This window comes from Thunnus albacares, chromosome 9 (genome assembly GCF_914725855.1).
Source record: "Thunnus albacares chromosome 9, fThuAlb1.1, whole genome shotgun sequence".
Classification (NCBI taxonomy): Eukaryota; Metazoa; Chordata; class Actinopteri; order Scombriformes; family Scombridae; genus Thunnus; species Thunnus albacares.
In genome coordinates this window covers 5,421,696-5,448,071 of record NC_058114.1, presented here as the reverse complement: position 1 = coordinate 5,448,071, position 26,376 = coordinate 5,421,696, and the positions used below count along the sequence as shown (strand labels likewise).

At 41.2% G+C, this 26,376-nt stretch overlaps 1 protein-coding gene across 2 annotated transcripts in view; it reads left to right on the top strand.

Annotated features, from left to right (window-relative positions):
* The window catches only part of LOC122988757 (carboxyl-terminal PDZ ligand of neuronal nitric oxide synthase protein-like), a 190,284-nt gene that overhangs the window by 91,899 nt on the left and 72,009 nt on the right, over positions 1 to 26,376 (top strand). For both annotated transcript variants that reach the window (XM_044361348.1, XM_044361349.1), the window contains 2 exons: positions 5,279 to 5,387; positions 20,901 to 21,042. In XM_044361348.1, coding sequence (XP_044217283.1) covers positions 5,279 to 5,387; positions 20,901 to 21,042 — 251 coding nt within the window. The remainder of the gene's footprint in view (positions 1 to 5,278; positions 5,388 to 20,900; positions 21,043 to 26,376) is intronic.

The following is a 26,376-nucleotide window of genomic DNA, read 5'->3' as shown; positions in this document are numbered from 1 at the left end:
ATAAAGATGTATAGTAGATGATATTTTATTTAAACTCAAACACCTAAAAAAAAAACATTTGTTGCAAGTTCAACGAGAACGTTTAAAGGTCAACTCGCTAACTTTCTCTGCTTCTTTCAACTGCATCTGACTGTGTTTATCAGTATGTTATGACAGCTGAGCAGGATCCATCTGCTGAGGATGACTAACATGCCCCTGAAAGTGCAACAAAAAGTTAGGAAGTGGACGTTTTTGGCAATGATCCCTCAAATTTAGTCTCTAAAGAGTAGTGATAGAGTAGTAAGGATACTGTACTACTGTTACTGTCAATAAATTCTACAAAAAGACCAAAAAAAGGACTCAAACAGCTGGCCACTGTAGTGCATTTGTTTATTTCAGCTGTGGATTTATACACATTTGGCACACTGGTGAGTCTTTCCAACAGCACTGAGGTGTGTGTGGGATTTAAATGACCTACTGTTCCTGTCTAGATATAGTGGCGATGTGCCTCATATATGTTTTTAATATTTTTTTTTTTTGGACAACAATGGAGCCCTATGGCAGAGAGGAACAAATGTGCTTTCAGGCAGTGAGTGGTTGCCGTCGCTGCTGCCTGGCAACGTCGATGTTCTGCATTTGCTTCTGCTCCAGGCTACCTCTGATCCTACCAGCCTGAGACTGCTGCTATCCACCTACTATAATCTCATCACGCTGCTAAACAGAGCGGGTTGTGGTATCAAATAGAGGAAATAGGCGGCAATGCATAGTAAGTTTTGCTAACTAGTATCATAAATGTTGTTGCCGCTCCTCTGATCTAATCTCTGATCTGTCTGGTGTCTGCTGGTGAAGAGATGAATCATTCAGGACGCTCAGGTTTGACAGATTTGAGACTTGACCTGCATCTCTTCTATTAAATCTTCTCTCTGTATGATTATTGAAAGTTGCTGCAACATGATGACTCTGATGTAAAATCATTCACACTCACTGAAGAGATGTAAAGCTAGATTTTGATTTAATTAAATGTCATGTTTAGATTTGTCTGAGGTTTAACCTTGTCTGAGGTTATTTAGATCATCTAAAATTAAAATTGATTAATATTGATCACCGTGGTTACAGTGGATGGGTAAATATCGGTAAATATAATCTCTTAAACTGCCTTTGGCTCATGTTTGACTCCCTCCTTAAAAATCCATCTTTTCCCTTTGACTGTGCTGTTTATTTACAGTGTCTACTGTATATAAGGATCAGTGTATCTGCTATGTCAATACTGACTGCTTAATTTCTGCCGGCAGATACAACATTCACATCTCAGGCTTTGAGTGATTCAAAAATGAAAAGCATTATAAAGTAAACTGTGCTCTGAAGAAAGCAAAGCATATTTCTACAGTCACTCACCGCTTGGTTGCATTGTTACTGTGTAGTTTCAGTGACAAAGAGCAGAAAAATGACATTCATTCATGTGAAAATATTGTAACTAATGTATTGTAATTAAACAGGAATTGCAACCCACCTGAAATACAATACAAATCTTTTTCTTTTTCCCGTTGGCAGCGTTTGATTTATTTTGCCGTTAACCATCTTCGGCGTCTTTCATGTCGAGCTCGGCTCTCTTTACTCTAAGATCTGATATATCTGACGCATCTTCACCTGGATGTTTGGCAGCTATTTCTGTCAGAGTCACTTGATAGAGATGTATTGGAGCCGTCGTCTCTGCACTGTTTGGGGATTTGTCAGCTAAGCCAGTCAACTAAGCTCAATTTTATTCACTCTCGGCTAAGCTCCTCACTCGTCTGGCGACATGTAACGTTTCTTTTTATCATTGCCCTCAATTTAGGAATAAGATTCGGTTGCCTGTAAGCAACAGTTTAACAGAGCACTGGTCCTTTTCCCATGCTTTAGATTTTGAAGGAAGAAATCTGTTGGGACATTGATTTATATCATAGCGACGGGGCGTTTGGGTGAACAGAAGGCAAAAACAAAGTTGAAACAGCTAAAGAGCAGGCGGATGGGAGCGGTCAGTTAGATGACACGGCTTGATAATAGAAACCCTGCTAGCTCTCTGTTTGTTGACATGGATATGAACAGAAGTGTTTCCACTAACTTCATTAAGCCACGCCTGAATGTTTTCATGCCTCTGCAATCCGCTGGGATGGATATTTTCCAGTTCATCACAGCAGGAGCTCTTTTTTGCTGCTGTAAGCTAGTTGTGATGCTAACTCAAACTCCTGCATGTGCTTCACAATGAATGCATTTGACATATTGACAGGTTAGCTAACTTTACCAAAACAAGACTCAGTACAGTTTTTATTTTGCATGATTAAATGTGGATTTTTCTTGAGTTTTCAAACATGTCGAGTGCATTTCTTTCCTCATAAAATATTAGCAAAGCCATTTTTAAAAATACCTTCAATTGTGCATTGTTTACATTTATATTTGCTTGCCGGCAGTCTTCTTCTTCACTGCCTTTGTTGGTGCAATGCTACATTTCTTGGTTCATGAAACAGCAGGTATATGAGTTGTGTGTTGTGTGTGTGTGTGCATGAGAGAGAGAGAGAGAGAGAGAGAGAGAGAGTATGAGTCACTGCAGATAGCTGCGTCTGGTATTTTGACAGTCTGCTAAGCAGGGTTGACAAAGACACCATCCATACCACAGGACCTCAGTTGAACTGGCTACCAGAGAAAAGGCCAAAACAAATACCACAGAAATGTCACAGAGTGTATAGATGCGACCCCGGATTTCAAGCGCACCAACATACACACACACACACACACACACACACACACAAATACGCACATAAACGAAAACACACTCATATGGACAGAGACAGTAGGAACATTTGCATAATCTTCACCTAATTTCTCGCTTTTGTCTGGATGTCCGTTGTCTCATTGTGATAAATTACTCCAAATATCCTTCCGAGCTCCCTAATATGGCACTAATTGCCCAATTAGGAAACTGTTTTGCTCAGAGTTTCTGGTCCTTCTTTCAGCCAGTTTTCAAGTTCACCGTGTTAAGTAAAACCAACAACCGATGTCATCTACTCATTAACCTTCAAAATCCAGCCGTAGATTGCAGCACTTTCTTTTTGAGCAATTTTGAAAAAAAAAGCACAAAGGTGGCCGGTCGTCATGGTAATGAGGTGACTTATTTTGCTCTAATGAAGGCTTTCAGGTTACTGCCAAAACATGTAGGCTTAGCTTAGCTTAGACGAGGCTATTTTAATCAATGTCAGACAGATTAAAGTTCATTACAGACAGACCAAAGACTGCTTTTGTCTGTCCAGTTTGCTAGAGATGTAAAAATTGTGTTTATTATTGATCTATGTATTGATAATGAGATTTATGATTAATCAGTTAGAATAGTAACAACCAACTAGAGCATAAGGTGTCCAACCAACACTCTAAAAACCCAAAGATATGAATTTTAAAATGATATAAAAGGGTGAAAAGCAGTAAATCCTCACATCAGATCACATGAACAGAAGTTCAATGAACATAATGCAGGTGGCATTTAAATTTCTTACAAAACATAACTGATGCAAGTTAGTTTTAGTTGATATGGAGATTATTTGTAGTTGAGACTTTGCTAAAGTTCTGATATTCAAACAGTTCATGTCAGTCTTTGTGGAATACAGTACTGTCTGTCTGCTCTGAGCGTCTGTCTGTCTGCTCTGAACATCTGTCTGTCTGCTCTGAGCGTCTGTCTGTCTGCTCTGAGCATCTGTCTGTCTGCTCTGAACATCCGTCTGTCTGCTCTGAGCGTCTGTCTGTCTGCTCTGAGTATCTGTCTGTCTGCTCTGAACATCTGTCTGTCTGCTCTGAGCATCTGTCTGTCTGCTCTGAACATCCGTCTGTCTGCTCTGAGCGTCCGTCTGTCTGCTCTGAGCGTCCGTCTGTCTGTCTGCTCTGAGCATCTGTCTGTCTGCTCTGAGCGTCTGTCTGTCTGCTCTGAACATCTGTCTGTCTGCTCTGAGCGTCTGTCTGTCTGCTCTGAGTATCTGTCTGTCTGCTCTGAACATCTGTCTGTCTGCTCTGAGCATCTGTCTGTCTGCTCTGAACATTCGTCTGTCTGCTCTGAGCGTCCGTCTGTCTGCTCTGAGCGTCCGTCTGTCTGTCTGCTCTGAGCATCTGTCTGTCTGTCTGCTCTGAGCGTCTGTCTGTCTGCTCTGAACATCCGCCTGTCTGCTCTGAGCATCTGTCTGTCTGTCTGCTCTGAGCATCTGTCAGTCTGTCTGCTCTGAGCATCTGTCAGTCTGTCTGCTCTGAGCGTCCGTCTGTCTGCTCTGAGCATCTGTCAGTCTGTCTGCTCTGAGCGTCTGTCTGTCTGCTCTGAGCACCTGTCTGTCTGCTCTGAGCGTCCGTCTGTCTGCTCTGAGCACCTGTCTGTCTGCTCTGAGTGTCCGTCTGTCTGCTCTGAGCGTCCGTCTGTCTGCTCTGAGCACCTGTCTGTCTGCTCTGAGTGTCCGTCTGTCTGCTCTGAGCGTCCATCTGTCTGCTCTGAGCGTCCGTCTGTCTGCTCTGAGCATCTGTCAGAACTTTTTCAGCTTCTTGGTCTCAGAGTTGTCATCATAGCGTCGTCTGCAGTGCTCCGGCGGTGTATTTTTGTCATTGTAAACTAGATTTAACATAGAGCTGAACTCACACAGTGCTCTCTCCCTCCTGCAGGTTATTGTTTCTGATCTCTTTTGCTCTCTCCTTTGCTCCCAAACTTATTTCTTCCTGTTTACCTGCTCTGCAGGATATTGTATATCTCTTCACTGTTGGTTGCACACAATCCCTCCATACCAGGAGTATTCTCTTTTTGTCTCAAACTTAGTTCCCCCCTGCATCCTCTTTCACACCGGATCTTTTTTTTTGTTGTAATAGTATTACCTCCTCTGTGTCCTCAGACTGAAATTTATCTATCACTGTTGTCACTTGAAGTTTTTTTCCTACTTGGAATTAAAGTTTACTTTGCTTTTAATGTGTGTCACTGAGCTTCCTGTCCCAAAGAAATGGAAAAATTTAAGAGGAAGTGTCTTGCTTCTGCCAGTTTATTTTATTTAAATAGTATTTTTTTCCCTCCTAATCCAATCACAACTTTCCTTCTTTTTTACAGCTTGAGACCTAAAATTTGGTCTCTTGCCTTCGGATTAAAACAAACATTAAATAGTGTTCATTTCTGTCACATTGAAACCCCAGAGAAACGGGCTCAGTGCCTATTTTGCGTCTTAGGATACATTTAGAAACACTGCCAGGCTCTAATTCGGTTTTGCTTCATTTTTATAACATTTTTGACCTATTTTATTCTCTCTTTCAGGATATTCTATGTGTCTCATGACTCCCAGGATCTGAAAATCTTCAGCTACATCGCCAGAGACGGACAGAGCAACGTCTTCCGTTGCAATGTCTTCAAGTCCAAAAAGAAGGTGAGAGAGAGAGTGCCGTCCTGTTTTAAAGCTGTGCATGAAAGCGATGAAATACGTCAGAAATGTTGCACAAATGCAGAACCTGAATCAAACCCAGGGGCTGTAGCTCATACTGAGTTATCAAGTTAGAGACTTGGCCTGAACTCGTGTTGTTTTTGGATGTAGGCGCTAAGGCCAAACTCCCGAAACTTTGTCTGAAACAGGAAACTCCTGCTGGATTTCCCATAAAGTGTTAATGTATTTGATTGTTATAAATTACTGCTTGAAATAATACAGTTTGTACATTCTGACGTTTGGGCTGAACTTGGAACAGTCACACCAGTTTATAACCAGTGTCGATTAGGACAGGTGCAACCCAACAAACTTATCTTAACTTTTTAATAAGAGACGATGAGGAGCATATCTAACAGTAAATAAGTGTGGAGACAAAAAATCTGATATATAATGTAATATTCCAGCACATATATGGATTTTGAGCTGCCACTGTGTGGCTTCATCAGACATGAGCTCTTTGTTGACATGACGACGGTAACAATACATAAGGAAACATGTTTCTTGGTGTTAGTGACATAGTTTGTATTTTCGCACGAGTTGCAAAAGCCAACTCATCAAACTTTGTTTCCGTATGATGGCAAGAGTGGAAAAAAAGTCAGTCACTACAATATGTGGGTCATTTCCATAGTGTTAAAAGTAAATCCTTCTCTTCTCTTAAATCATATCATTATCTGAGTCCCATTCTGACAACCTCCAATAAAGACACACAGCTGTAGAGCAGCAGTAAGGTCATATTCGGACCAAATCAGGCGTTGCGGTGCACTTCTGCAGGGCCGTGTGAAGGTGTGCGAGGGTGTGGGCGGGTTTATTCGTAACTGCTGTGAAACAATCAGAAAATAACGTTTTATTTCTCTCATTCACCTGCTTTCTTGTTCTCTCTCACTCTCTCTCTGTCACTCTCTCACGCCGGTGCTTTCAGCTCGTTTGCGCTCTCTCTTTCTCTCTTTTCTCTCATTTTTTTCAGGAAGCTGTCAGTAAAGCTTAACTTTACTTTTAACATGATCAAACGAAGAGAAATGTCCTCCCCTAACGTCTGTGTCCTCCCTCATGGCAGAATTGTACAGCTCTGATCAGTTTGATCAGTGATGTCCGGTTTCATTTCTCCAAAAATTGATTCTAGTACAACTTTCTCACTGCTGGACACAGCTGCGACCCAGCGGCCTCCACCCCCCCCGCAGCCTCAATGCACCACTCCCATTCAAATGAATGGCAGAACTGGCGTTTTAGCTGCAATGCCTGATTTAGTGTGAACTGAGCCTAACTCCTCCTGGCACTGTCGGCTTGTTATTGTGGAGGTTTGAGGAACAAGTTCGAAGCCCATTCGGGGAGGAAGTGTTGCTGCAGAGCAGAGCGGACGCAGAGTCACAGCAAAGTCTAGCTGTGTGACATAGTTCATTAGAAAATGTGCTCCCAGTTTTCCACTTTAGCTGCCAATTCGCAGGACTTGCTGGTTGACTCCAGGGGTCAGCTGGGTGAAGCACACACTGCCTTATTATCTCTTACAGACAGACCGACTTTGACACATGAGCGCACACACAACCTGACACACACATTCTGTTTGGAAGACAAAATGGAAAGTGACGCATACCAAAATTCTCCGGGGCAGCTATGGCCCCGAGGCCATTAAGCTGGGAAACACTGTGTGTGTGTGTGTGTGTGTGTATGTGTGTGTGTGTGTGTGTGTGTGTGTGTGTGTGTGTGTGTGTGTGTGTGTGTGCGCTTTACAGCAGGCAGAGCTGGCATAGTATTGATTTTTTTCCTTACAAGTGTTGTGGTAACCGGTAATAATTGCTTCACTCTTGAAAGTGGTCAAAAGTTATTTTCTACAGCAGTTAGCATTTATAAGAAAGCCTGTTTGTCTTTCTGAGCTCCTTATCATCTGTCACAGCAGTATTTGTCAGCTTGACATATTCCGTCTCTGCAGTAGAGACGTCAGAAGACACTTCGGACTCGTTTTCACTCGTCATGAATTTATTTCCTCCGTGGCAGAAAAACACGTTACACGAGAAACACTTCTAGTTCTGACTGACTCTAACATATTCACTATAAACAGACTTTAAGACACTTGCTAGCCTAGCAACATTAAGGCTAAGAACACCCATAATACAACACTCCATGTAGGAGTCGGATTTACACCGCTACTTTATCCATTCAAGAAGAAGAATATCAGATGTTGTGAACATGTAATTGTCTAAACCCCAAATAAAAGACGGTCCCACTTTTTCAGATGTATTTCCACAAAAAAAAGAAAGTCTTATATTCGGCCCAATATGGTTAACTTTTTGAATAGTCTATTCTTTATAGCCTCTATTGTCTAAATGTCTATCTTTATTCCAGTGTTGTCATTAGCGGCCGACTTTGCAGCAGGAATATTGACGTTTGGCGGGAACGTCATTCTTTATGACAAGCCTGAGAGAAAAACTAGAGTCCCATCACTTGAGCTGCTCACTCAGCGGTGAAACAGTGATCAGTAACCACAGCAGCTCTGTGGGCAAGATTGTGTTTTTTTTTTAATGACGATATTATTATGTTTTACAGTTACAACTCATTTATTACTGTCTAGGTCTTGATAATGTGTCTGAACATTTACAAGTTTCTTATAGTTGTTAAAAATGCAGTTCTACAGTAGCAAACCAAGCTTGAAAGTAACTGCTATGGTTACCAACAACAATTTTATAAGCACATGGATTTGACAGTAAAGTTTTTAAGACAGTATGTTTTTAAGAGATTATTTCTAGGTGGGAATGTTTTTTTTTTGGTGTGAGTGTCAGAGGGAAGAGCTCACTGAAAAATATGACTATGAAAACTTGATATTATTGCTGGTGGCTTCTTCTTAATGGAGAACAGTAAACTCTGATTTTTCAAACAAGTTAATTTATTTATTTAAATTTGCATTAATTGTTTGGTTTGTTGCTACGAGTGACCCCTTACACATTACTCGTGGGCATTTGGTGCCCTGGGTGCTCTGGTGGCCTACTAGTTGGGACACAAGCCATGTAGTCATGGTGCCAGAATCCCAGAAATCCCAAAAAATAACCAAAAAAAAGATACATTGACATGATCAAATAACAATATTCAGTTCATAACCAACTGTCATACCACAACAAACCACCGTCAGCAGATAAATACAATTACTATGCTCATGCTCTTACATTTTCAGGCAAGTATGTAACCAATAAACAAATGAACTAAGATCATAAGTCCAGAGCCAGATGGGCACAACATATGATGATGGGTGGAGCCTTCTGCAGTAATTGTAAATCTCATATTACCTAAAATATAGAGTCTACTGTTTATATATAAAGGATGGGCCATAAATTCATGGTTTAGTTCACTAAAGCAGTTTGGTGCATACACCAGTAGAAAGAAATAGAAAAAAGTATCATCCTTTAAACGGCTCTAAAATTCATACATCAGACTACAGACTAAGACTAAGTGAGACAAGAGGAAGTTAAAAAAAACCCAGTAAAAAGGCTTCATGATGAAAGAGGGCAAAGTTACAGAACACTGAGCAAGACAAAAAGAGGATGAAACACTCTCGGTATAATGAAAAATGAACGAGGATACACATATCAAACATGTAATAAAAATGTCATCCAAAGCAGCGTGTGGTTCTGTGTGAGTGTGTTTTGACGTGAGGAAGGTTGTGAGTGTGAGATTAAATAGAAGATTAAGCAGATTTTATTTCCCTCTTAACTACCAGTAGAGAAAGAATCGCTCGGCTTTAAATCACAGCGGCATAAAAAGACTTTAACAGCCTATCAGTTCTAACACAGAGACAGGCTATGTGTCTCTCTCTCTTTCTTATTCTGACTTCTACCCTCTCATCCCTCTCCTTTCTTCCTCCCATCAACACTTTAAGGAAGGCTAATGAATGACCTGGCCTCAATTATGTAAAATTGAAGTGAGAGTGATAGAGCAGGGACCAGGGAGCGTTCATCGGAATACACGATGCTGCCTCATCGGAGAGTTCACAGGGTGTGTGTGTGTGTGTGTGTGTGTGTGCACGTGTTTATGTTGTGTGTATACCTGTAAAATGATTGTATTTTTGTTAGTATTTAGTTTTTTCATGTGACATTTTATCTGATCGTTACAGTCAGTGAAGGATGAGGGCAGAATAGTGACTAGTGTCAGATCTAGAGCCCTACTAGTGGATTCTTTAGGCTGACATTTGAAAATTTACCAGCCGATATTTGTTTGTTTTTTTATATACAATCACATAGAATAAACAAACATTTCTGGCAAGGAACTCTTGGTTATTGTAACAAGTGTTGTAACAAAGATATCTACTGATATGAAATGTTTATTGAGCAATAAACTGTACTTAAATGAATCCACTCAAGTTAAGATGATAGCACCTGAAAACTTAGTACAACTACTTTAGTTAATAACTTACTGTATGTATAAAGTAACTCTATTACACTATCAGCTGATCCTTGTCCCATTCTATAGTGTTAATTAGTTATTTTCTATTATTCTGAGCAGATCCAGTAATTCTGTCCCCCAAAAATCAACAACAACAACGTTCCTTGATGCACCCTGCCCCAGAGCCATGAGGCAATGTACAAATGCTATTTCTACTATTACTACTATAAGCTGGTTGTTTAAAGTGTTGATCAGTGTTTGCAGCAAGTTTACACCTCCCTACCACTCATTCACATCCCCCGTTCTCTCTATTGCCTCTTCTGCCTCTGCTGAAGCCTTGCTAAGCTAGGCTAGCAGTTCAAAGAGCTTTGAACCGCTATGTTGGCCGTCGCTAAAGGTTTCTGGGGTTGTTCCTGGGGTCATGCAAGTGAAATACGAGCCGCTACCAGCGGGTAAAAAGTCAAAAGGAGAGTAGTATTATGTAACTGAAGTTTTTATGAATTCTGGATGATCATCAGATGGCGTTAAAACAGTGGAAAACGGCTGAAACCAAGCTCCCGAGATTAGTGCTGGGATGTGAGGAGTACTGGCCGCACTGTGTGGTATAGTGTCATGTGGCGCACACTGGCCCAAAAAAAATAAAGAGTGGTTCCAAAACTGTGAATACGTTTTATATAATCAGAATTTGATCCATAAAGTCCATCAGGGGGGAGCTCGGAGTAGAGCCGCTGCTCCTTCGCGTCTAAAGGAGCCAGCTGAGGTGGTTTGGACACCTGGGATCTCATTTATAAAACAGTGCACAGTAAAAGTGTATGTGTGCACAAAAGCTGAAAATGATGTGCGCCAAAAAATGTATTTTTCCCCTTATAAATCACAGTAGACCTGGAAATGTGCACATGTGGATCAGCCATCATCTCCAGCTCTTTACATGCCCACATTCAACCATAAATAGTCAATGCAACAGTATTCATGAATATTGATGCACATGTGTTTCTTTCTCTGCACCAGTCAGTCCCTCAGCCTTTAGACGCCCGACCGATCAGTGTGGAGAGTCGGCGTATGTGTCCTTTAGCTCATCACTTGTGCTCAGCAGCTGCAGAGGAAAGACCAAAACAGCCGTGAATGGACTTTTACCGTTTTATTTCCCTGTTCTCGGACTTCCTGAAGTTATGTGTGTAACCCAAAACAACCATATACAACATCAATAAACATTCCTGCGGATCGTAAAGTCAGACATCTCTGGTTAAGTTCTTACCACACTATGAGGTGACCGGAGAAGGCAGAGTGTGTGTGGCGGCCACCGCGGAGTCTCCAGCATGCTCTGTGCGCCTGACAGCAAAGTTTACTGCAGCCATTTTACACACATAAACTATATAGAAACTACAATCATACCTGGTGATATGTGTTAGAAGTGTTAGAAGATATTATTAAGAATCTATCAGCGCTCTGTTCTGTGAAGTTATTTGATGTCATCTCGGAGTTCATCAGTTCGTTAACGTGGTTGAGGTGAAAAGGAATCAGTTTATTCACGCTTAATATCATGGAAAGGTAAACTAGACTTTCCTGAATCCTGCCACCTGCTACATCCTGACATCATCCTGACATCATTCATTTGAGCAGCTGCTACGCTGCTCCTCAGCTGACCCTCTCCTCCGCACTCCGTATGAAAGAGCGCTGATGAAATATTGAGCAGATTTTGACTTGAGATTTGAGTTGGCTTATATCTTCAAAGTAAAAGGTGCTTTTGTGCATATGCAGTGCTTATAAATGAGACCCCTGGTTAGGATACCTCCCTACGGAGATGTTCTAGGCACATCCAACTAGCAGGAGACCCCGGGGTAGACCCAGCACACGCTGGAGGGACTACATATCTGGCCTGGGAACACCTTCGGATCCCCCAGGAGTAGCTGGAGGGCGTTGCCGGGGTGAAGGATGTCTGGATTTCCTGACTCAGTCTGATGCTACTGAAACCAGGTCCCAGATAACTGCAGAAAATGGATGGATGGATGCAAGTCCAATAAAAGTTGAAAACTGCTGGGTCAAGAAAAGTTTAGGACCTAAAATTGGGATACCAGCCAGAAAAAGTTGAAAAACACTTGAGTTTGTGTGTGAAACTAAGCCAGATGATTAATAAATGACAGATATTGATGATTTAACTGTGCACATTTTATATTTATATCTTTTTTTATCCACAGCTGCCTGAAAATGACTCCACATTTTGAAATCAATACGTCGGTCGGTCTGTCTGAGAAACACTTTGATTGAGATCCAGCAATCTTTAAAAACAGTTGAGAATCAATCTCATCCCAAGGTCTGTTTAGTAGCTGTTCTGGAGCTTTCAGTCTTCTTGAAAACCACCAGTCAGACTTGCTGTACTGCAGGTCGTCATGGTCCCCAGGGGATTCATTATAGTGACGCCCTTACTTATCCTAGAGTGCCACCGTCAGGCAGGGTACATACTAAAGCCAGCCCAGCTCTAGACCACAGTATTTGTTCATACGTTACACCCTCCGTCCAATCTTTATCCCTTATCTTCAACAACGAGGCAACAACACATTTAATAAGCCGAGCGTGGTGAGAGACACATGCATGAAGATAAAGACGTTACATCAATGCCGTTACAGTCTTTTAAACCTGATAATGAACAACAACACAAAACATCCCATCATCACTGCTGCTAAATGGAAACCTCGCACCTGGCAGCTGTGCTCTTTGATGTTGTTATTGTTATAATTACACTGATAGGCCACATGATTACTTTTTTTTTTTTTTCCCCCAGTAAGGGAAGTTATGCAAATGCACTTCTCTCACCCGCTCGATTAAAACCATTAACAACATCAAATTATGGGCCGAGGGGTTAAAAACATTTTTTTTGTTTTTTATTTTGGTTTTTATTTACTTACTTGTTTGATTATTTATTTATCTAATGGTTATGATGGATGCAGACTGATCTGCTCGGTGAGACGGAGAGCGAGCTAGGGTTATTGTGTCAAGTGTTAATTGAGTTGTCGCTCTGCGGATGGAAACCCTCCAACCATATGCTGCCATCCACAGACAGATAATGGCTTTAACTTGTTCAGCCTCAGACGCAGACGATGAGTCGAATCTTCTACATTGGAGGATGATTGCAAAACCCAAATAATCATGAAATGTGTTCTGATTTCTTACTGTGTTCAAAGGTAATTACATTGGAAAGCACTAAGTGAGCTATAGCACAAAAAAAAAAACCTGTTTCAAGTAGTATATTAAAGCCTAAATTTATGTCAAGTTTATATTTTAAGTATAAGTGTGGTTAATTTATATCTTAATCAGTGTTTAAATATAGTCAGCCTGGTGAAAACTCCAGATTTCAGAAGAGGATCGGCGGTTTCATCATTGACATTGAAGAGCGCTGATATAAAACGACATAAATCTATTTCCAGACTTATCGATGATAAGGACTCGCATCGTTTCTGACACAGCGTCGGTTAATATAATTGGATTTAACAGCCTTTCGGCGGGTTTTATTGAATATCCATGTCTCCTCTCACTTTCTCTTTCTTACTCTTAATCTAATTTATTTTTACCTCTCTGTCCAGGCTGCAGTGCACTTGCAGCAGAGTTAAATAAGTCAGATTCATACTGTGTGTACTTGCTTCAGACAGAAGCTAATAAGCTGCTCTGTTTTATTGGTCTATGTGTACTTGTTATGAAAAGTACATCACCAGCCTCCCCGTCTTAATCTTCAATGTCTCTAGTCTCTAGTTAAAATGTGTTTGTAACTAGCTGACAGATCCGCCCTCTGTTATGAAACTCGACTGAATCTACTCTTTATATTTACACTTTATCTTATTGGTTCACACACACTCTGTTTGGAGACTCTCTGGCTAACACGGATTGCCCGAATGCACCATCAGTTTTGCTTTCTGTGAGTGTGGACCATCTCGTCTGTAGAGGAGGAGGATGTTCAGTCTGGCATCCTCTGAAGGACATGCCTTCGTCTGTGTCGTTATCTGGCACCTGAACTGGGAGACGGTTTGCCTTCTCTCTGCTCAGTTGTCTGTGAAGTCACAGCTACACCTGAGCCTGATAACGTTAAACAATAACCATCCACCATCATTTTCTATACCTGCTTTACTGGTGCAGGGAAGACTCTGGACTGGTCTGGAGAAGATAAAAACTCCACACAACCAGCTGGTGGATTTAACCTTTCACCAGGACCTTCTGTGTTAACTACAAAACATTTCATGAAAGCAGCAATAATCAGTATTTTTCATGCAGCGATGTATCAGACGACAGCGTGTAATGCGTCGGCTCTTAGTGATGAAGTTACAGAGAGTCATCAGTGATTCTGCAGCTCTCCTGAGCTTTACGGAGCTTTATAGCGAGTTTCATCTCATTACTGAGCTACTTTACTGTTTCGGTTCACTCTCAGCAATCTCTTAGTGTCGTTTTGGGCCGCAGCAGGCAGCTGTTTTCAGACAAAAAAAAGCTCTAAAAACCCAACTGTACACTACCCGCTCAGCACCAAACGGCAAACAGACACAGTTAGGAACTAGCTGGTGAACATGGTGGAGCATTTAGCAGCTAAAGAGGCAGATATATTTCCCTCAGGAGTTGGTAGAGAGCAAAAACGGAGCTAAAAGAGAGTGAATATTGGATTTACATTCACCAGGTGGACAGAAACACGACTCTAAATGAATGATAATGTTGCTCCGTAACTGCTGGATGTAGAAATAACAGTTAATGCAGGTTTAAGTATAATTCCAGTTAGACATTCAACCTACAAGTTGCCCTTTAATCTTGTTTTACAAGAAGTCATAAGAGGCTTTCATACCGAGCGCCGATATAGAGTTTAAATGTGTGAATGTGTGTGTTTGTATGATATACCCTTGCTTTGTGCACAGGCTGGAAAGCGAGCTAATGGTTCAGAAGAGTCACTGATGCGTCATGAGTTTATTTCATCACACTCCACTTGCTCTCACACATAAATACGCTAACACACACACATACACATGCACACACACACACACACACACACACACACACACACACACAAACAAACCTGTCCATTGATTAGTACTTATTTCGGTCTAATAAAATTCGCTTCAGTGCTGTCACACACTCATACTCCCTGCCTAGTGTTATCTCTCCCTGCTGTCCCACGGATCTCCTTGAGGCAATTATCAGAGCAGGCTTTGCCCTAATGATCAGTAGTTAGGTCAGGGAGTCAGCGGTGCAACTCTTTAAATAAAACTCAGTTAATAAGAGGGGAGCAGAATGGATCAGCGGTAGTCTTTTCTATAATCTCTTCTCTTCTAAATTACAAATACCCTGTGTTTACTGAATGACGGATGCGTAAAGATGGGTGAATATGTAAACATAGTTAAAAGACAGAAGACGAATGAATGAACTCATCAACACAGAAAAAAGCAGAAGCAGCTCCCCTGCCATCCTTTCATTGTTTACTTTTTTTTTCCTAGATTACATTATATTCCCTTTTGTCCCTTCTCTTTGCCTGTGCCAAGATTCCCAGGCAGACACAAAAAAAAAAGCACTACTGAACCTCTGTGGCTAATCCGGGATAAATAATGCATCATTCTTTTGACTAGACCCTATCCTTTTAGCCGCCGAGAGAGAGAATACTTTGCTGCAGGGACCTAGCCTCTCTTGACAGCTTGATATATAGAGAAGACAGAGATAGAAAGACACAGAGAGATACATAGAGGGTGCATTTATTCAGTTGAACTGACAGAGAGGAAAATCGATGAGTGAGATAGAGACGGAGAAAGAGAGCTAGACAGAGATGGTGACAGATGTCCAACTTAAGAACTATTTCATGTCTTTACAGCAGGATACAGAGCCTTTTGCATTTGAGTGACAAATCTCTTAGTGGTGTTGTCAGCTGCCACAATCAGGGATTCATTTGAGAATTTTCTCAGGGCAAAACATGTTTAGATAGGACAACTAGTCTGATAAAAAGTGAGTTAACTGAAAAAGATGCATGTATTAAAAGTGAATGTCCGTTCAACAAAGTTATAAATAATGTTGAACACTGACTAAGTACATACGTTGACTACCACCTCCATGGTTAGGTTCAGGCAACTAAAACTATTTTGTTAGGGTGAAGGGAAGGATTGCCATCATGGTTACAAAGAACCAATGTTGACTTGGGATGGAACAGCACGCTTTCTTGACCCAACCTCCAACCTCGACCTCCTTCTTAAGAGGTTTCACAACAGAATAGCAAATTAATTACTGTCAATGCTGCAGGGGGTTGCTTCAAGAGGTCGGGAAAGCATGAACGCAGGTGTTTTTAAATGTTTGGACACATGCTGTCGTTTTTCGGGGTGGGAACTTTCTCACAGTGGATGACCACAGCATCTCTGATGACTGCAGCATCTCTGATGACCACAGCATCCGTTACTGTCTTGAAAATCGCCAAAAATGCGGTCAAGTTCAGTCAGGGCTATGCAGAGGTCTTAGTTATTGTTCCAAAAGGTCAAAAACAGGAATATACACAAAAAAATTGGGGTTTTATCACTGACTCTGATCTCGTGTTCCACTTAAATATGGAACACAACCAAAAAGGCATTCTGTAAATTAAAGACCATTGCAAAGGTCAAAGCTTTTCTTTCTCCCAGTGATATAAAGAAACCTGTTTGTGCTTTTATTACAGTTTGGATTAACTGCTGTTCTCCAGTCTCCCTAAAAAGTCTATAAAACGAGTGCAGCTAACATCGCTGCTGTTCTTACATCCCTGCTCTGGCTATTTTTAGGATAGATTATTAAGATCCTAATGATATAAATATAGTCAGAAACTTGTACTTGACTGTGTAGTTGATATTCTATAAAGACATGTCAATGACCCGTGGAGAGCTCTCAGATTCACAGACGCCCCGCTGCTCACTGTAGCGAAGATTAAAGACTGGAGTCAAGCTTCCTGCTGTTTTGTTTGGATCTGAAGTGTCAAATAAAATTTTACATATAGAACCCGTTGTTACCGCTCAGCCAAAACGTTTTCTGCGATGATTAGTCAGTTGAAGTCATGTTTTAAAAAGAAGCCAGCTTTTCCAACGTGAGGTTTTGCTGCCTTTTCTCTGTTTCCGTATTTTAAACTGGACGTCTTTGGACTGTTGGTCGGACAAAACAAGACATAGACACAAAATCAAACTACAAACAATAGGATGAACCATTGTAAACGCCTCTGAGTGCAGGATTTGTCATATATTTGGCAGATAGATGAGATAAATGGACATTTCACACAAGGGAACAGGATTAAAACTGGGAAAATGTACTTTTACTTTAACTGAGTGTTTAAGGGACCAAACTGAGGAAGAGAGTCGTGTACACTGAGGGAAAGAACGGCACATCGTTGTGTTTGATTATGTGTTTTCCAATCAGTCAGCGTATGAGTCAGGGGAACTCGAGCCTTCGGTGCGTTCGCTATGTGTACAATAACACTAGCATCTGCTCTCATCCCCTGTATCAACCGCCTCTTGAAACATCTTCAAAGGAAAACACGTGTTTACTGTCAGGCTGAAGACCAGCGTGGGGTAAAAAAACATGAATAGGGGGGTCCACAGACGACGAGGAGGAGGAGGAGGAGAGTCGGGGCGAGTGATGGATGAATGGAGGAGATGGGGGTGAAGAGAACTGCACGGCGTGTGGAAACACTGAACAGCAGGTCTGAAGAGTGAGAGCATGAGGAAGAGGTTGCGGTGAGGGACGGGTTGTGCAGAAAACAATGATGATACCTGCATAAGTAGAACACATACTGTATATTCACATGGGGATACATGTGCATTGGAAAACACACCATTCTTACATTTTCTATTGACTTTTTCAGTCTTTCTTTAATAGATAAAGCTGAAAAATGTGCCACTGGGGCGAACATATCTTGATTCTATATTGATTCTATATCTTAATCTATTAGAGATCAAAAATTTAACTATTTTGATAGTCATTTAAATCTTTTTTTCAAGCAAAAATGCCAAAAATATCCTGGTTTCAGCTTCTCAAATGTGACTTTAATGCTTTTCTTTGTCATATAAGGTAGTAAACTGAATACTGTTGATCAAACAGTCACCTGTTAACTATGGGAGACTATGGACTTATAGCTCTCCAGGGTCTTAAACACCTGGGTAATATATTACTTTATCTATTTTTTATACTCTGTCAGTTTGATGTCTTATTCTAACATTTCTTTTCTGTCGGCTGAAGATTGTTTTGATGTTTCTTTTAACACCAGTCTGCCCCGAGGCAATTTTCTCCTCAAGTGACAAAAGTTTATTTTATCTTTTCTCGGTGCTGGTAGAGCGATCTGCCGCATCTGGTCCATGATATGAATACTTGTTTATACAAAATCAGAAATGCACTGTCTGTCTGTATGTGTGGAGTTTGGAGAAATGTGAAAAAGGGGTCAAGTTTTTTGGAGACACCTTCCGTACTCAGATTTCTGTGTTCATGTAACTTGTTTGTTGAGGACATTTTCACATCAAAGCAATAACAAGGCGAAAGGTGAAGGTGCTTTAGTGTGAATGTGTGCAGGTTATCTTGAAGTGGCTGCACAGGTTTGGTGTAGATGGAGGTTATAACACTATCACAACACAAGAACAGCTTTATTAGATGTTTATGCCGTATGTCAACATTTTTAATACTGATATAAACATCACAATACTTTCTATATCATGCGTGGCAACTATGGTATGGTTAAGGTTAGGGAAAGGGTTTGGTTTGGATCAGGTAACTAAGACACCTGGTTATGGTTTGGGAAAGATAGTTACGGTAATAAACTCCAACCTCCACACTTTCTGTACTTATGGTCATATTTTTAACTGTTTTACTCTTGTGAAGCACCTTGGTCTGTGGAAGGTGCTTTACTAAATAAACTTTACTTACTTACTTTCCACCTTGTCACATAAAGGACACACAGCTTCCTGCGCTGGCATTGAACATGAGGTGCAGAAACATCCAATATGAATATAATACCTGAGAAATTATAAGCTGTGAAATGATTCCAGTAGCTTCACTGTTTCCATTAGTGTTTGAGTTGTTCATGAATATAGAATTATTTAGTCTTAAAAAATGTCAAAAAGTAGTGAAAACTGCCGTCACAAGTGATGTGACAGACACAGTGATTTTCTGGGATTGAGCAAAACTCCTCTGAAATACATTAGTGGATTAGTGGATCCTGATTAATTTTCCTTCTAAGATAGTTGTAAAGCTGTCCATACGTATTAATTAACTACCCTGCACAAGTTGCTATATACTGTATATGTATAACCTTCTCAGTTGTCATCCGTTGCTCGAGTCAACTCAGAAATATGTAGTTATTTTCAGCGTTTTGGGAGATTGCTGGTAAATCCTGTCAGACCACCATGTAAAGTTTTAACATTTATGATGTGACGACATGCTGAGATGACTAAAGACACTTACATTAATGTGACGAGTGTAGTTGTCGTCAACTTGAGTGAAAAAGTTTCGTAAAAAGCCAAGAAGTGAAATGTATTAATGTAATCCATGAAAAAGATGGACAGACTCTAAATGATGAAAAATATTGCCATAAGGAGTGTGATTTGCATCACAACGAAATAAACAAGAGCATAATATGAAATGATAGAAGTTTTTCTAACTTCATATCGCGCGGCTCTATGGAGCACATTGGCTCTTATATCAGATCTGGATATAAATTCTTTCTGCTGATATTGGCAGCTGCTGGCTAGACGCTGTGCAAACAACATCAGCACTAAATGAAGCTGAAGCAGCATGTTTTAATTAAAAAATAAAATAATCATCATAATTAATTACACTGTGAGAACACCAAGAAGGCAGCCAAACCTCAGTTCTAAACAGAAAATGAATGATGTCGAGTTTTTCTGACTACAGAATCAAAAAACTTCTCTGAGCCGAGGCCAAAGCCCAGCACCTCTGACACTGCCAAAGCTAACCTCAGTCTTCAATGCAATAAAACACCCAATTGAAAGTATTCAGCCTGATTTGACATAATGTTCTTAGTGGGACGAGACTTCAGAGTCGCTAACCAGGGCAAGAAAGGATTTTGTCCTTTGGCTGAGTCTTGATTTTGCTTTAGGCCGCCACCGCATCTGTTCTGCTCCTCCAGCTGAGGATGAGTGGAGTGGAGGCTAGGCCTCAGTACTTTAAAATGAAATCTTTTCTGCCTCTGCGCCTCCCTACAATGAAACGCCAGACAAGAGAGGGCAGATAGCAGACAGAAGTCAACGAAGTTGTTTTCACTTGACCTGCCTTTTCAGAGCAGGGTGGACAGAGTATGAGGGCAGAAAAGCAGACACATCTAGCTTCACACACCTGAAGACAAAGGTGTAATCCAGCCAAAAGTAGAAATTAGATTTGGATATTCCACTGAGTTTTGATAGTAAACACATAAAAGCCTCTACCTGAGATCTAATTGTGTAATATCAACAGGTGACTGTTGGTCCACGTGACACTGAGGGGCGAATTTACTAAAGGATTGCAAAGCTTTTCCAGCCGCAAAACCTAATGAGATAAAAAGAAACCTTGTAATTCAGAAAGCAAATTGTGCCACCAAGCAAATAGCGTCTCGGTGCTCCTTTGCTATTTGCATGTATGTAAATTAGGGACAAAACAAGGACTTATGCACTCAGGTGCAAAACTTTATGGGCGTGTTTGCTCAGTCATAACACATAGTGCGGTATCTTTTGTGAATCGGACCTCGAGATGGTGAAGATAGCGGTTGCAAATGATGTGCAACGTGCTGTCAGTGGCCGCAATCCGTTCTTTATAAATTCACCCCTGATGCTGCAAACTGCTCTTCCTGCCTGTTGTGTCTGTTTGGTACAAAATGCACATTTCTGGTACAAATCTGTGTCCAGTCTGCAGCTCACACTAATAAAAAAAAAAAAAGGTCAGTACATCTGGCTTCAGTCTTTCCTCTGGCAGAAGAGAAATGAAATGCTTTACCTGCCAGACAAAGACAGAGCTCCACTTACAGAAACTCAGACCTAATCAAGAGAAAACCCAAAGACGGACCAGAACTAAAATGACTACAGCAACAACACAGTAGTGTTCTGAGTATTAAAACTGTGTGTATTTCTTTGTCTTCTTCTCTCCTAGAGTCAGGCCATGCGTATCGTGCGGACTGTCGGCCAGGCGTTCGAGGTTTGTCACAAACTGAGTCTGCAGCACACGCAGCAGAACGCAGACGGACAGGAGGACTGCCACAGCGAGAAGAACAGCAACGATTCCTCCATCAACGGTACAGAAGCTCTCACACAAACACACACACACACACACACAGCGCAACGCACCCGCTACACAGTCAGCATCACACTCTGTTTGTCCTGCCTTGTGTGTAAATGTTTAGTGCTGCTGCTTTGCCCTCAAGGTTTTGTTGAAAATCCCAATATTTGTTCACTTATTTATCACCAGCGCATGTAGCGATCTGTGCTTATCACTTGTTCACGTCTATATTTTAACTTTGAAGAATCAGAGGGTGACATCAGACAGAAGAGAGAGCGCAGGGCTGAACGTTGGGTGTGACAGTCCTGCATTTTTAATAAAGGTTGCTGAAATGGGAACAATACATGTCGCAACCTTGTCGCAGCTCTTTGAAGGCAGCGACAGATTTAAAGAGTGAAGGTTTTGCTTTGAAAAGAGATTTGTCTTCATGTATCCAAAGTCTTGGATTTTCACAGGACACTGATAGATTTCATAGAAGGAGAAAAGGTCAAGGAGTACTTCCGTGGGAAAAGACCAGAAACTGTTTATTTTGTGTACAGCACATTTTCCTTTCTGACGCAAAACACATCAGGTGATTCAACAGAAGTACAAAGAGGAACGTACATGATTACTTTGGAACAAGCGGAACGATACAGGAAATACTTGACGTGTCAGTTGAGTTGATATAAAGGTACGTGAGTCTGTGTGCTGATGATGGAGGAGGTGTATGTTCTGTTCGGTTGTGGCGATATGTCTGAAATTACATAACTAAACAGATTAAAAACAGTTTGCTGGTTGCAAAGCGTAACCGAGCCCGTCTGCTAGTGTGTGAATCTGCTAGCATGTTTACCACCAGTTGACCATCTTTGGCTGTGTGAGCTCTTTTCACAGTGTTATCTTTTTCTTTTTAAGTCTGTTTATTGGATTTTTTAAAGCCACTGGAACCTCAAATCCACAGCCTCGTCCATAGCCTTCTAACTATGTAATTTAAGGGTCTCATGTCCATAATAGTAAACATCTAAGTATAAGCATCATAGTATAAGAAATTAGTTTCAATCCAGATTTGAAATACTGTCATTTAAGTTTTTGTAAACTTTCCTGATATTGGGTTTGAACTGGGCGTGATTATGCTCCCTCCTCCCTTTGTGTTCTCAGCGATGTGTTGTGAAACACAGAGAAAGCAGCTGTCCCTGAACACACGGCTCACAAAACCCAAACTGTTCAGCTGGAATATGAGGAAGTTTGTGACCCGGCCGTTATGTTGAAAACAGATGAGTCAAAACCAAGCACCGCCCGACTCGTAGTACTTGCCTGTAGCTGGCGAGATGTCAATCAAAACAGGATCTGCCACACCTACACAGTCTTGAGAAATGGTCTGAAGAGCAAAATGAGCTGTTGAACTTGTTGTTTGAATCAGGTTTTATAATAGATGTTTGTGGATGCTTAATGAGAGACTCAACTTTGATATCATATATGCATTTTAACTATTTCAAGCCGAATTTCCAGAGGCTGTAAGGACAGGTAGTGTATACATTACATTACAATGGCAGCACTCAAGGTAAAGTAAGGTCCAGTTAAAACAAAGCACAAGCATTGGCAACAACATTGATCCCAAAGATATGTGAATGCAATACACCCTGAATAGGACCTTATCACATCCTGTCAAGCATATGAGGTTTATGAGTCAGTTCACTTCTGCCGGGATGTCGACCGTTTGTGGAGAAACGGTTTCCAGATTTTCAGGAAGACATTTTCCTTACTGGTTTATATCAAAGGCCTTCCATATGAATCACATTCCCAAGTTCACTCAGCCGTTGGTGGAATGTGCGGCTAGACGCAGATTTCCATTGTTGTTGAATGAGGTGTTTCGCTAGCAGGGCGCAGAGTGAAATGGTCTGAGCAATGATTACTACTTAATTTGGATGTAAAATCAAAAGTGAGCTCACCTGTAATGTTGCTAATAGTCCCTCATTGCACAGTAAAACCGTGAGAACTCTCAACTACAATAAATACAGTAGATAAATGTCGAGACAGGAAGTTGGCCTGTAAACTGTGATGGTCAGCAGATAGTTTGGGTAATAATTTTACAGTTCGCCTACATATTCTCTAACTAGTTGGAACTTGAACTTGAACTTAATGTTGCCCAGGAGGAACAAACACACAACACACACAGACTTGAACATAAAAACGTGGAGAACATCCAGCACTAATCATCCAACCAATTCATTAATGTTAAAAAAAAGGATCCTCACCCACCGATATGGAAGACTGATCATCAGCTGACTCATTCTGAGCAGTTTGATGGCATGAGAGATAAAAGAATTCGTCACCCTGTTAGACCTGGGCTTTGTTAGTCCCAATTCCCATCCCAAAGGGAGCAACTCAGACTCTCTGTACAGAGGATGAAGAGGACATTCTCTGAGTTGAGCCTTTGAAATCGCTCTCATGTGGAAGTTTGGTTAACCTGGGGGTTCTTGTACGACCCGTTTGATCGTCTAGCCACTCATGTTTGTTGGATTTTTAGTCATGTCACTGCGTTTCAAGATCTCAACTTGGTGAGTACATTGTTATTAAGTTGTAATAAACAGTAGTTTTCTGTTAAAGAATTTGACCCGGGGGTTAAATGAAAACAGGACAGGAAGGGAGATTGAGTTCCAGGAAGAAGCAGGAAGATCCAACCACCCCCGTGTGCACAGCAGTAGTGCAGATCATGCCCTCCCCCCTTTAGAAAGACATTATAAACAAAGCCAGAGGGAAAGGCATGGAATAAAGCTAAAAAGTCATGCAACTGTATCATCAAGTCCATGGTGGGAACTGTATATAAAGTCTAAAAATAATACAAAAAAGTCTTGTCAACACATATCCCAGCGCGCACAAACACCTACACACTTCTCACAAATTCATAAGTCCTCAGATAGCATAAACAGATTGTACTGCACATCCACATGCACACACATACACACACACACACAGAGAAAGTCGTGCAAACTCCTGCACCATGTCTGCATTGTGCCCAAGTTGGCAAGCAGGAGAGGGTGATGCTGGAGTGAATGTCATGGATGAGTCAACCCAGAGAAAGAAGGCACCACACAACAACACTGGTGGGCTGTGAGCTACTTTTATCTGCTGCCTCGTGCCTGGACAGGATGGACTTCGCTGCAGCCCGGGGACGCTTGGCTCCGAGTGAGGTCTGAGAGTCCAGACATGGAGATTCAGCAGTTGGAAGACACCACGAACAGAGTCCTTTCACACCACCGTTCCAGTCATTACAGCGGCCGGCGTCGGTCACCCTCCCCATACCCGGTCTGAGAGCCGCATTATCTACCGAAACCCCTCCAGCCTTCCAGAAACGAGCTCCCTTTCACATGCTGATGAGCCCAGAGATCACCCACGCTCTGTAACTGTACATCCACACACTGTGATAGGACCCCACATGCATACAAACTCAGGCCTATACACACACGCACTCACTGTCACGGCGTGTTAAGCAACATGAGCCGTCACGCACAGGCAATAAGCTTATCTGGAGAACTACGGTAATTATCACGGCGATGAAAGAAGGAGAAGGAGTAGAAGAGTGGGAGATAGCGGATTAGAGAAACAGAAAGCCGCAAGACGGCGCGGATAGCGGAGGGGAGGAGGAAGAACTAGACGGATATTAGAGGAAAAAGGAACCTCGGGATCACGGAGGGACAAGAGGAGCAAGAAAAGATGAAATGTAGAAATGGATTAGAGAGAAGAGGAGAGGACGCAGATCTGGGTCTAAGCAGCAGGGAGTCAAAGCAAAGAGGACAAAGTTGGGAGCAAGTTTTGTTCTCAGAAGAATGTTTGCGCAGCATTTCCGAACAATCGCGCACATATGGCCACAACATGAAACAATATCATCTCATTAACAAACAAACAGCAATGTAAACAATAGCTTACACATCTGAAACTAATAAAGCCCGCTCAATGGAAAATAATGTTTAATTGGAGCAGTAAGGTCACATTATCATAAGACATAAAAGTGCCGCAGGCATGAAGTTCCATTCAGCACTTCAGTGATCACTGAGTACAACACAGAATTAAAGCCTTCAGGGTATAAAAATTCATATTTCCCACTTCCTTTTCAACTTGTAAGCTAAATCTCAGTGGCGTCTGTGGAATAAAAATACAGAACAAAAAAATGTTTATCAAAACAAACTCTTAAAGGAAAAATTCACCGCATTTGATGATTAAAAGTAGGTCACCTATGTAGTAGAAATGTGCAATTATTTTTTAAATTGGTGCCCTATGACCACTGAGAGAAAGGCTGTAGATTCATCATACCGCTCTTAAGGGAGAATCCTACAACAACACTGCAAAGGTGCAACATCTGTTTGGTCTGAATATGGCCAAAGTCAGACTGCAGCTGTAACGTCACTCTGGTCCGGTGGTTGTCTCCTCCTCCGTACTGTTTCGTCTGATTACACAATAGTGGTGCCGCATCTCTGCTCCGACATTACATCGTAAAGTTAGTTGTTTTTTGTTAAATTCAGCTCTTCTGGAAGAATCACAGGCAATTTTAGCAGCTCAGCTAAGCTTAGCTGAGGCTGTAATGTCACTAGAGTCTGGTTCAGCAGCATGATATTCAGCCTCGTATCATAAAACTAGTTTTCTTCCATTCAATTTTAAAGTATTTAGTAGTATCATATGTTAGTGTCTGCTTTTTCACTGGCGTAACATGGTAGACGGGAGTATTTTGGGAGACCCACGTTTTACCATCCTTGAAGGCACCACTACAGAAATGAGGAAATGTAGTTTGTAGTCTAAGGTGGATCTCCGAAGTCCACCGGATGATGCGTTTTGTGTCACCCAGCAGACTTTTGTCAGCATATGAGCAGCTCTGGGTGCAGATGATATGGAGGGAAGTTAAACATTGTTCATGTGCATATACTACCCACATTGTAATGATACAATGCTGGTTAAAAATCAGCAAAATTTCCCTTTAAGACACGTTCTGTTTGATTTTTAGACTCAGTTTTTCTTTACAAAAGAAATATGCTGCCAAAAGGTGAAATAATTGTTCTAGTTTCCAACACAACTTCACTTGTTTGATTAATTTTCAAAATGTCAGTAACTCAAATAAGGTAGAATAAGGCAGATTGTATAACTTTAGATTCATAAAGACACTTGAGTTTATTAGAAAAACATCTCACAATGAACCACATAGTAAGTTGTACTAATACTCGTATTGAGTACAGTATCAGTCATCTTGTAATTCACTTGAATGAGAACATGCACATCCAAACCAAAGAGGGCAGGTGCTGAGCTGAAAGTGAGCAAATCAATAAACAGCTCGCATACTGCAGGGCTCTAATGTTATAACCTATTTATTGTACCAAGGTGACGT